This window comes from Pyrgilauda ruficollis, unplaced genomic scaffold (genome assembly GCF_017590135.1).
Source record: "Pyrgilauda ruficollis isolate IOZ18807 unplaced genomic scaffold, ASM1759013v1 scaffold37, whole genome shotgun sequence".
In the NCBI taxonomy this organism is placed as follows: Eukaryota; Metazoa; Chordata; class Aves; order Passeriformes; family Passeridae; genus Pyrgilauda; species Pyrgilauda ruficollis.
Genome location: NW_024525156.1, coordinates 290024 through 303097, shown reverse-complemented (window position 1 = coordinate 303097; position 13074 = coordinate 290024). Strand labels below are relative to the sequence as shown.

General features: G+C 42.9%; 1 protein-coding gene across 1 annotated transcript in view; it reads left to right on the top strand.

Moving 5' to 3' along the window:
- The first annotated feature begins 3354 nt into the window (after positions 1 to 3354).
- Positions 3355 to 13074, top strand: part of INO80C (INO80 complex subunit C) — a 30243-nt gene continuing 20523 nt past the window's right edge. The window contains exon 1 of the mRNA XM_041476034.1: positions 3355 to 3577. Coding sequence (XP_041331968.1) covers positions 3443 to 3577 — 135 coding nt within the window. The 5' untranslated portion in view covers positions 3355 to 3442. The remainder of the gene's footprint in view (positions 3578 to 13074) is intronic.

Here is a 13074-nt window from a genome sequence, read left to right as displayed (position 1 = left end):
AAAACCTAAACCAAACAAAAAAACCAAAACCCCACATCACAAATCTCAGATAGGAGCCTGAGATCTTCTTCCCTAATTCAGGAGATTCCTGCATGTCGCCCCAAATATTACTAAAAAAAGTATCAGGGGCTTTTCCAGCTCTCTAAGACTATTACAAATGGGCAGGTTGGAGACTATTCACATCAGAAAGCATGCAGAGTTGTTGCTGAGCTGTATTTAATCTTCATATTAGCAAGGTAGCATATAAAAATACACCTTGCAGCACCAGTAAGGGAAAGGTATTCAACTCAAGCCAGGTTCACAATTAACAGCAGGAAGAGCCTTGTTGTACCAAGCCAGCTTAGGAATTGCAATTTGCACTTGTTCAAATGAGGCCTCGTCTGTATCACAAAGCAACTGCTTATTTAAGTGTGTAACAGGAACCCAGCAAGATACATATGACACTTACTCAGGAGAAAAACACCTCTTCATTTTCAGCAGAGCTGGTTATAGACAGCCACTCAAAGGAGGGAGAATGCACCATGCAACTCCACAGCCCTTCTCTCATCCCAAATTCTATTACTCATCCCCCACAGACACCGTCACTGTTTACATTGCCATTGTTCCTATTTCTCTACGAGTTAGGGGTGTTCCAGGATTGTGACGTGGATTGAGAACTGGCTGAACAGCAGATTCCACAGGGTCATAATCAGTGGCACAGGGTCCTGTTGAAGGCCTGTCACTTGTGGTGGCCCCCAAGGTTCGATACTGGACCCAGTGCTGTTTAACCTGTTCATCAATGACTCAAATGAAGACTCAGATGACAAAAATCTGGGAGGAGTGGGTGACATCCCAGAGGGCTGTGCATCCCTTAAGAGGGACCTCAACAGGGTGGAGAGATGGGCAGAGAGGAACTGTCTGAAATTCAACAAAGGCAAGTGCAGGGTCCTGCACCTGGAGAAAAGTAACCCCCAGCACCAGAACAGGCTGGGGGCTGAGCTGCTGGAAAGCAGCTCTGTGGAGAAGGACCTGGGGGCTCTGGCAGACAACAAGCTGTCCATGAGTGAGCTCTCCATGAGCCATGGCCAAGAAGGCCAATAAGATCCTGAGGTGCACATTAGAAGAGCATTGCCAGCAGGTGGAGGGAGGTGATCCTGCCCCCCTACTCAGATCTACTGAGGCTTCCTCTGGAGTGCAGTGTCCAGTTCTTGGCTCCTCAGTACAACAGAAACAGAAGCTCCTGGAGCAGGTCAACATCTCTCTTATGAGGAAAGGCTGAGGGAACTTGGCCTGTCTAGCCTTAAGGAGAGACAACTGAGAGTCTCATGCATGTCTGTCAGTATCTGAAGGGAGGGTGCCAAGAAGATGGATCCAGGCTCTGCTCAATGGTGCTGAGCAATAGGACAAGAGGTAACAGAGAGAAACTGATGCGAAGGAAATTCCACTTGAATATGAGGAAGAACTTCTTTACTGGTGACTGAGCACTGAAACAGGGTGCCCCAGAGGGTGTGGGGTCTCACTCACCAGAGATGCTCAAGAAGTGTCCGGACACAATCCTGTGTCATGTTTCTGGGATGACCTTGCTTGAGCAGGGAGGTTAGACCAGACGACCCACTGTGGGTCCTTCAGCCTGGCCCATTCTGTGATTCTGCAAAGCATTTGGTACTCTGTAAAATTCTGTTGTACTTAACAATGCTGCAATACACATGGGCCTTGTGATTTTTTTAGTAAACCAATTGAGAAAAATGGGTACAGGTAAGAAAATGCCTGTCTAAGCGCTATTTAAAAACTTTCACTGATGCAGCACGTTAAGTCTCTGCATGATTCACTTGCATTAAAGATGCTCCTCTCAGTGAAAACATCCCTGTGATAAGGTATGCTTCCTATTTAATCTGGCATGCCTGGGAGCTGAGCACACAGCATGTGCGTGGGAAAGGGATGGGACCCAGCCCTGGGAACAAGAAAAGGCTGACTAAGACAAGACCAACGTTTTGAGTGCACAGCAAAGCAGATCTGGCTTCACCAAGGGACACAACTCCCCTGCGATTCCCAGTGCCCCTGCTAATTCCACACACAAGTCACCCTTCTGAGCATGCTGTCAACCGAAGCAAGAAGAAACATGAACTGCAAAGCACACACAAGCCTGAAATGCTCACTAAGGGCAAATGCAATCCAGTTTACCAGTTGGCTTTGTGGTGCTGCTAGCAGCCTGTGTGCTCAGACAGAAAGACAGCAACTACAGTTAGAAAGGAGAATATGGGACTTGGATGTTTGTACAAGGCCCTGCTTATGCCCCTGAAAAGCAAATCTTGTCCTGCTTTTCTGCTACATACACAGGTGCCTGGAACACAGCCTGGAAGTCCAAGCTTTTGTCTTCAACTCTCTTTCAGGCCACCTTCAAAGTTTTTGTTTTACACAGCACTGCCTGGCACCCCTACTGTGCCCAAGCTCAGTCCTCATTACAGCACCGTCTATAAACGTGACCTAATTTTTATGCCTGAATATCAACTTCTTGGACCTCTGCCTCTCCACAAGGCATGTGCTGGGACAGGATCGCATGCAGCTGCAGCTGGAAACCGAGCAGACTGGCACTGTGCAGAAGTAGCTCAAACAAACATGGCAGTAAATTGACCAGCATGTTGAATGTAGGTGCATGCAAGCACAAAGCTCAGAAGTTTTCTCAGTCACTAAACAGTTTCAGAACTGTGCAACATCACCTCACCTCCAACCAGTCCTCTGGGGCACGGTGTGAAACAGCACAGACAGTAAGAGGACAGCGAGACTCTTCAGAGCACAGTCCAAACCCCCTCAAATCTATTCTGCTATGCTTCTCCAGTGCAAAGCTATTCCAGATTCCAAGAAGAGGAAAAATCACTAGACCAGGCCACTAGCCACGCCAAAACATTGTAGAAGCAACCAAATCTTTAGCAGTACCAATTACCCAGACAGGCAATCAGTATCAGCCAGCTGTAGAAATTTTTAATGTTGGCTGCAATGACTTGCATTTTCAAAGGTTACGCAGTTAGAATCACAGAATTGTCAAGGTTGGAAGAGATCTTTAGAATCATTAAGTCCAAATGCAAAGGCCTCTGTGCTATAACTGACTCAGTCCCAGCGCCTTTTCCAGTCCCGCTCACCCTCTACGGGGAGAAGCCCCTCACCTCGACACCCTTTGCTACCTCCCACGCACAGGGGCTGCCCCGGGGCAGAGGCTGCCACCGCAGCCAGGTCTCTCAGTAGGGGCCCGCGACACTGCAGGGCAGCGAGGAGGCGGCAGAGCTGTTTCCTTCCGAGCTCGAAGCCTCACAAGCATCAAACCCCACTCGTTCTCGGCCTCCCCACCAGACCAGGCCCGGCCCGGGGCGGCGGAGTGCGCCGCCACCACGGCGCATGCGCTTCCGCAGCACCGCCACAGCTGCCGGAGACTGGGAGAGCTCCCGGCCCGGGCGCGGAGCGGAGCGGCATGGCGAGCCTGGTCCCCGCCGCCGCCTCGTCTCCCGCCGGCGCCGCGTCCCGCAGCAAGAAACGCCCGGTGAGCCCAGGCACCGGCGGCGGCCCCGCCAAGAAAAAGAAGGCGACGGCGCCCGGCGGCTCACAGGTAATGGTGAGAGGGGGGCGGCCGGCGCGCATGCGCGGTAGCGAACTGCCTTTCCCCGCCCTTTCCCGCCGTGCTGGGAGCGTGTCCCGCAGCCCCTTCCTGCCGGGGCTGTCCCCGCTCCCGGTACCCACGGCTATCCCGGGACACGCCCGCCTTCCCCGCCTCCCCTGCCTCCTTCTCTCCCGTCCTGCCTATGGCCGCGCTGGAAGCTGCCGAGCCCGCTGCATTGTCCCTCGGGCCGGCGGGGCCCGTCAGAGCTCGGGACGCCGGCTGTCGGGCCGGCCTCCAGCCGCTGTGGCGCGGAGGTTGTGTCCCCTCCCCGCCATGTGCACAGCTGGACCGGTAGCGTCGTTTTCCCCCCTTCCGGCCGGGTGTGCGGCCGGATGAGGCAAAGCTTAAGCGGGATGCCATGGAAGGAAGCTGCGCTTGTGACCACCGAGATACCGTGTGTGGTGACACACGTGTGGTGGCACGTCCTGGCCAAGCCGCCGTTCCCTGCGCTCGCCTCCAGCAGCAGCTCTGTAGGCGGGCTGTGCCGCGCCTGAGCTCCGTGCGTACCCCCAGAGTCACAAATCCGTGACCCTGCGGGATGCTGGGTTCGGTGTGAGGCAGCTGAGCTGTCGCGGGGCAGGGACTGGTGCTGGACAGAGCACGGTTCAGCCGCCGCTGGATCTGCTGTGTGCAGCGCACATGGCCTTCTCTCAGTTGGACTAAGTGGATAGAAGATTTACATGTGAAATGAAGATGTAACCTCAGAGCCCGAGTTTTGGGGGACAGGGTCAATCAGGGAGGGAGAAGGGATATTAATGTCAGTTTGTCCTAAACTCCAAACCTCAATCCCAGCGGGTGGTGCAGCATCATTTTCTGCATTGTGTCACACCAGCACTCATCCCCAGTTGATGTAATCTGCCTCTTGGGGATGAGGTGTAGATCACACCACTAGAGAAATAAGCAATCACTCAAAAAAGTTCTGTTCTACAAGTGCCTATTGATGATGAGGTGGCATCTCATGCTCCAAAATTAAGTCGTAGAAGATGTTTGGAGTCAGTGTGTACATGACTTCTGTATAGACTTGAGAAGCTGTTATATCTTGGATTACTTCTAGAAAGATTTGGGTAGCTACAGTGGTCAAAAGAGGGTTGGAAAAAATGGAGGACTCGTTTCTTCCCCCTGGAAATGATTCTTCTCAGTAATATTTCATGAGCTATAACAGTAGCATAGCTACAAAGTCTGCCCTACTGCCAGTTATGTTGCTTGTTTTCACATCAGGAAAAATGCTTATGCATTTTTCAGCAATCTTCTCTCCTGGCAAATAGAAGCCATTGTGCATGCATGAGGGCACAGACACAAACTCTTCCTCCTTTGAATGATGCTCATGTTTTCACCCTGTGGCAGTTCCATGATTTCTTTTCTGGTGGGCTTATCCTAGGACAGGGAGTACACACCATAGTGCTTAATGTCACTAACAAACTGCACCACAACTGTGAAAAATTACTGCCTGACGTGATCATGTTTGACAACTTTTTCAAGGTGTGATAGAGATGATGATCTGAGTTTCCAGTGTGGAGCAGTCTGTTCTGCGCATATGTGTGTGCATGTATGCAGTTATAAAGCATTACATATTGATGTGTAACTTAAACGTGTATAAAATAATTTATACTTAAGACTTCCCCACACCCTTCAGCTTCTAAAACTGTTTTCCAAAGTTCACACCAAACTTAATCTTGTGGACAGCTTCCAGTGTTATGAGACAATCCATGATTTCTTACTCAAGCTGGGTTTCAATACTGTGTGATAAACAGTTTTTGTAATTCTTCTCACAAATCATTTCAGTGGAGAAAGAAGTAATTTCTCAACACAACATCCAAGTCATTGTACGCATTCATTGACTTCAGCAGTGCAGATCATTCCCACAAGGAAAATAAAAAAATGCCTCAGAAAATGTGTAACTTCGGGAATGGGACAAGAAACAGCTCATTCTACCAATCTCATTCAATGTTGCTGGCTAGCTCTGCAGCAAGCCAGTTTAAACAGAAATGAAATGGGGGCTCTGTATGTTTTGAGTTAAAAATGTTGATTATGCCATAGCTCACCAAAACATATCATGTTTAATGCTGTAGCTCAGCATTAAATGGTTTGTGTTTTAAGTAAACTGACATTATTTCTTTGGTTAACTAGGAAACTGCAGATCAGATAATCCATACTGGAAGGTTTAAAACCACCTGCAGGGGTCAACTTAGATCTGGGGACTCCCTGTTGTATTAAGTAGTAACTTCTGCTGAGAACCTTGTGCTGGCCTGTGTGAAAATACACTTCACATTGTGCCAGCTGTGAACATCCCCATGTCTCTGTCTCTGATTCCGTCTTTGTGAAATTAAACAAAAAGGGATTTTTGTTAGTTCTGCAAATTTTATACTTAATTTTTCTCTCATGTGCTCTATGTCACAAGCAGCTGTCACAATGCCCATCCTGAAAGACACGCTGGTCTGGTAAAACTAAATTTCAATAATGTGTTCATTTTTTGATATACAAAATTTGCTTAACAATAGCACTGTAATCAACTAGGTTGAGTAACTGTGTATATCCTACAAGAAGGCAAAACTATCACACAGCAGACAGATTTTTATAAACCACATTTTGATTTTGGTTCTCCAACATGTGAATTGCTACTTTTTCTAAGATACACCTTAGGAGCATTACCAAAAAGCATTCTTCATCTTTTTTTTTAGAGCATTGTGCTAATAACACCAAGGTTGTGGGTTCAATTCCCTTATGGGACATTCACTTGAGAGCTGGAATTGATGATCCTTGTTGGTCCCTTCCAACTCAGAACATTCTGTGTGATTTGTGTGAGTTACCGACCCAAAGGTATTGAGTCATATTTGTTTTGGAAGCACATTGCTCATAGGGCTTGTCAGTCATGTCTACAGAAGGAGACACATGCTTTTTGGACATAATGCCTGCATTTACCAAACGTAACATTAAAAGTGAGTTTACAGGAAAGCATGATTGCAAATTGATTACTTCACTTTCATCAGCATTACACAATTATTCCTCCCATGTTGTTGTGCCACTGCAAAATACCTCAGTCTTTGCTGCAGCCATGTTGAGGATTATTATGCATATTAAATGGTAACATTAATGTGTCAAAACCAGTGCTTTGTAGTGATTTATACAGCACCATTCCCTTAGATATCCCTGCCCAGTGGTTCCCAGTAGCTGCTGATTCAGCTCCATCCCTGGCTCTTGTTCAGACGTGTTTCCAGGTCTCCTGTCTCATTAATTACTATCACTTAACCTGGGATAGAATCTTTGATACTGATCTTAAATTGCCACCAGTTTCTCTACCTTAATGTTCACACCATTATTTTTATAAATTATATTGCAACAGGAAGCTTTTAAGAGTATATTCTAGATCAAGATGTAAGTAATAAAGTAAAATGTTTTTCTGTGACATCTAACAATCTTTAAAGATAGAATTTGCAGTAAGATAGGAGAGTGATTTGGAAAAAAAGTTTCTGATTTTGTCATAGGATAAATTAAAGACAGAAATTATGCTAAATAGTATGGTAAATTAAATTTGCTTACATTATTTGTGAAATAACTTCAGACTTAAACTGGTGAAGTATTTATATTGATTTTATCTATAATTATTATTGTTGCAGCAGTACTACTGGTATGTCTGCTTAATGCTTTCTGTATTTCTCATTCTGTGCTTAACAGCAAAAGCTGTACAACAATGTTAGAAAATAAAATCAAAATGGTTTTGTTACTATCCTATTAAATAAGCTCGTCTAGTGCACCACAAAAAATAAATGGAGTGATTCTGATACAATTAGAACTCCATTTTTATTTTAGATGTCTCTGTATTATGATGTTTTTGTTTCATAAACTGAAGATCATCAGATTTCACAGTTCTGATAGCTGTAAGTTCAATGAGTGGACTTAAATATGTACATATTAATTTAGTTACTGTTATGTACTCAAAAGCTGCCCACTGAAGGCAGGGAGCTTATCCTAGTACATAAACAGCACAGAATTTGACCCTAAATTTCAGTAAATTTAATCAATTCTCCTGTCATGCCATTTTACCAAGCCTAGCACTCTTAGTAGGAGACCATCAAATCAATTTTAAAATAACTTTTTTTTTTTTTTTTTAAAAGCCCATTTGGTATGGCTGTTAGTTCCTGAAAATCAAGGTTAGGGTGAATGAGTTTAACTACAGGATCGGCAAGTACCACTGGAGCTACTGAGCTGAGCTGCTGCTGTCACCATGTTCTGGGACAACCTCTTAGAGGACCTCCTTCAGTGTGCACAGTATGACAACTTTCTGAGTGAAAATTAAAAATTACCTACTTACCACTTCAGACCTTGTTTACTGCAGTCAGTATGATACCAAACTTATTCTAATTATTTTAGTATTAGGCTTATTAGGCCTATTAGACTTACAGACTTTCTGCTAGACCATATTAGACTTTCTGCTGCAGAAAAGCATGATTCTCCTTTGTAGATGGAAATGTAATAGATAAGTAGCGTTTCTCAGCAATCCACCTGCCCTGAAAGACAGAAGGAACCTGACACAGCATACTAGTAGTGAGATATAAGTACATATCTATTTGCCAGTTTATTAAAAAGCTATCATGTCATTATGCTCTAGACTACACTTTTTGTTTTAAAACCTCTCTCATTCTGTAAGATTGTAACAGTAACCAAAAATACATTAATTTAACCAGTGAAGCAGTTTCAGTTTGAGGCTACTGCTTGCCTGGAATGATATCTTTAAAAGGTACAATGTGTTCCCATGAGATGTTAATTCAAACCTAATTAAATTGATTTAAATGACACTTCAGTTGGATAAAATATAGATACCATGATAGATTGCAGGTGATTGCTAGTTACTGATAAAAACTGCTAAGGTGAGCTCTTCGAGTTCAGCCACTTGCACAATTGTACCAAACCCTACCCAAGAGTTTTGGCTCTTACAAAACTAGCAGCCAGTTCAAAACAAATTGCAATGTCTTAACAAGAGTTTAAGCAGGTAGCATTTCAATTGGCAGAGTTGGCCCACACATATTAATGTACTCTGGCCTCAAAGTGCATGTCACCAGACCACAGAGAAAATCCCCCAGACTTGCAGCTCTCGGATGGAAGCTCTCAGATTGTCACTGCTTATATCTAATTCTTTCAGACTCTGCACCACAGATACTTTCTGCAACAAAGCTGATAGTGAATAGCTGCAATACTCTTGTATCTAATCCTTTCAGACTCTGCACCACAAAGATACTTTCTGCAACAAAGCTGATAGTGAATAGCTGCAATACTCTTCCCAAAATACATCTTATTTTCAGGCAGTCCACTAAGGAGAAATGGGATTATCCCAAAGCACCATTTTTTGTCACTTGCACATTTGAAGTTAAATCTGTTAAAGAACGAGAATCCCTCCAGTCCCTGATGGGGAAAAATGGTAATTAAAAGACAAAAAGCAGATTTTCTAGAGAAATCTGGCAAAATTTATGTGTGTTTTAAGCTTAGCTTTATTTTAAAAAGGAGAATTGCTTTTATGGAGCAATCTAGGTTAAAATGGAAACTGTCAAAACAGAGCTAAGAATTAACTTTTGCTTGACATTTATCACATTTTAAAGGCTTCAGATGATCTATAATCATAAAAGCATGTGAATTTCTAAACCAGACAATGCCAGTCTCAAAATTACCTACCTCCCCCAACCAAATGTGAATATATTTTAGTTTTAGAGTAAACACAGATGTGTTATGTTGTAGAAAGGCAAAAGCATATGTGTGTTGCCATTTACTATGATAATCATTATGCTGGTGTCATGGGTTTTTTACCCTTCTTCATTTGTCCTAGCAGACAATTTTAATCTTTCCTTTAGCTAACATAAAATGGAGTCTTACTATGATCACACCTAGTGATCAGGATTCATAATAAACATGAAGGAAATCTAGGAGACTTAATAAAGATGGGCCACCACTTCTATCATAGGAGATAAAATAGGATAGGTTATTTTTTTGAAGGAGAAAGAGCAATCTAAAACACCTCATACATGTGCTTTAGCAGGAAATTTTCTCTCAAGAGGTAGTACCCCTAAAAAGTGATCTCAGAATCCAGTTAGTGCTGTAAAATATTCAGATTAACAAAAGAAAATTTGCAGTAACTTAACTGTCTAGATATTGCAGATTTGAAGTGGTGTTAGACTGTTTTTCACATTTTTCCAAAGTGCAATAATTGTGTTTGGTAGTAACTTCAATTCTTGCTTTAGCAAGGCATTTGTAGTCATATAATTTATATATTATATCCACTTATTCAATGTGTTCATTTTGGATTAGAAAGGCTAATATTAATTCATTAGCCAGGGAGGGTTGTGAACACATTTTTCAAACATTCCAAGAAAACGGAATGGAGAGATTGGCTGTTTATTTAAACCTGCAGAAAGCCATAAAAGTTGTGACACACTGTGTTGTGAAGTATGCCTGGCCCTGACACAAGAATTCCTATCCATACACACCGTGTCTTGCCTCACCGCAAAGCACACCTGCAACTTTAAGAGGCTCAATTAGGCAAATGGATAAATTTCTCATTATCGGAGTCCCAGTCTCCTCCTATCTTCCCTCTTACCCACCTCCACAAGTCTCAGCTGCATGCTCCTGCTGCATGCATCATGCCAGCTTTGGCTCTCCCCAGACCTGTTCCCACTGACAGAGGTCTGCTGTCAGGACTTGCCAAACATTCCCCCTCTTCTGGAAGCTGTATTGCTGGCTGCTGCACTGGTGAACTGGACTGATTCACGGGGAAGTCTAACAGCTGTGGGGTGTAGCACAAGGAAGAGGCACGACCAAGTGGCAAGGAAAACCACTTGTCCACTACAAGCAACCTACTTCATGAGCTTGCATACTCTTAATTCCAGATTGCATTAGTTAGCTGTAACAGACTAAATGAAATGCTTGATCCTGTGTCCCTGCCTGCAGAAAGGCCTGGAAAGTAACAGCTTCAGCTGTCATATTGCTTGTCTGTCAGCCTCTAAGTCCCTCAGCTGATTTTGCTAACTGTGAGATGCCACCAAAATAAGTTATCAAGAAATATGTACTGGTCCTAATTATTACTTCTCCCTGAAGATTTAGGAAACTTGTTCTAGTTGGGATTCAGGACCATGAACATCTGCCTTTTTGAAAGCAGGCGTTAAATCCTTTCTTTCAAAAGTAGAAGCACACTTATGCACTTGGTTTTTATATCATCTGCCCTTACAACTCCTTAATCTGTCCTCCACGTGAAGTTACCTGTTCCTGCCACTGCCTGAAGGCATTCAAACCCTCTTTTTCCCAAGCACACCCTAACCACTGGGCTAAAAGCAGGTCTGGGGTGGGAGTGTGGGAAGGTGTTCTCCTCTACAGCCAAAGATGGAGGTTTTCTCTCTGTTCCAAAGAGAACAAATCTATAGTTTGGTAATGATCATGGTCATTACACCATATCAGAATGGTCTGCTTATGTATTTTAGGTCTTTATTTCTGTTACATATTTTGTCTTTGGTAATTTTAATACAAAAAACACAATTCTGCAAACAGGGATCAGAACTAATTTTCTTTCTAAACACTAGACAAAAAGTGAAATAGTCATGCCATCTAGTAAGATGTGTTTATGTTGTAGTAAAAATGCAATACTGTTAATTCAAGAAACAAATTTGAAATGGATAGAAGGAAACTATTTTGTGAGTAATACATACTTACACTGTGGTGGAGCCATCATTTTGTAAGGGGTGAATGTCTGTGGCTACATGCCTTGTAATTGTCCTGCCCCCAGATGTAAGTACTGGCTGACTCAGGAAGAAAAACTGTCCTTACTGATTAAAAGACCCTGCTGTGGATAAGATGTGTTTTTGAGAATTAAAAGATAAAATTCCTTTTATAAAGCATTGTAGGCTATTGCTGGGATTTACCACATGAAAATAGACTCTTAGTATCATATCTGTCTTTTTATCATTTATTAAACAGAGAAATATAATTTGTTGTGTATCATATGTCCTTAATTTTCAATAAGCACACAAAATTCCATGCTTCTGTGTACAATCTACCTAATATATGTACTACATAAAATCTGATGTAATTAAAAAAGATAGCTGGTTTTGCAAACATCCACAGGCCTAGAGGTAAAACCTTCTACACAGTTTTAAGTAACTTACGTTTTTGAGTTTTTGCCCTTAGAGTGTTGACATGCTTGTAGCTTTACTTACCCTGATGTTCATAAGGATGCAGTGTGCGTATATGGCAGCCTTATTTATTGGTTCCTCAGATTTTTACTTTTCTGAGTTAATGAGAGAATAAGAAGAAAGGCAGGAAAGGCTGAGACACCTGTGATTGTTTCTGCATAAATTAGACAAGGTTTACAGGTGTGGCTAGTGTCACTTCAGCAGTACAGCTGGAAAACCCAAATCAAATTTCAGGCATTTAAGTATTTTTTCATATTTGAAAATGAAATGACAACTTCCCAAGCTAAATACAGAACTACTGCTTAGAGTTTGGTTAGATATGAATCAAGGAAACCATATCTGAAGCAAAGGTTATTGGCATCTCAGGAGTATAGGCGATGTTCATCCGGTGAGGGAGAAAGTATTGTGAAAACACTCATCATTTAGGATAAAGGGGGAGGGAGTTAAAACCCTCTAGGAAACTGTGTGAAAGTTATGTGCCATAAAAAGTCTTTTCTGTTGAGTGTGTGGTGTATTGGTATGCATTCCATCCAGAAGCTTGTCCTAATTTTCCAGATAAACTAGTACCTTTAATAAAAGATGACTGCTCTGTCTAAAAACTTTGTTACATTTATGCCCTGAAACCATCAGGACTACAGCAAAATACTGCTGAATTGGAACATGCAGAAATTAGAGCAGTAATTAATGTGAATTATATGACTGCTTATGTCCAAAAGAGCTTTTCATTACTAAAACCAGTGTTTTCTATTTTATAAGATACTGATTTCTAGCTGGGGAGATTGAGAGCTGCACGGAGAGTTGTGCAGTCTTTGTGCTTGGAAGTGTTTGGGGCCTGCTGGGGCAAAGCCCCAAGAATTTAGTCCAAGGTCAGTTTTTGACCCTGCTTTGAGCAGGAGGTGAGCTGGTGATCTCCTGAGACCCCTTCCAGCCTCAGTGATTCAGTGTTACTGTGTCAACTTCCAGATGTCCGATTGTGTGACTAAGATGGGTGTGTCCTCTCCCTAAACAAACAGTCCTACACCCCTGTCATAGGCAGATTCAAACGTGAAAATTACCACAAAAATCAACGACTACATTTAGACAGTATTAAGTCTCCTTATAATGTAACAATGGTTATGTTTTAGTAGAACTGCTCTTCCCTTGAAAGGACAGGACAATGTTCTGACAGCAAAATTAGCTGTTAAAGTCAACAAACTGGAATAGAAGAAGGCCATTTTTCCTTGACGTATGCAAGTGTACTCAAACCAAAGTAGTAATCTGGAAAGGTTCTTTAAGTTG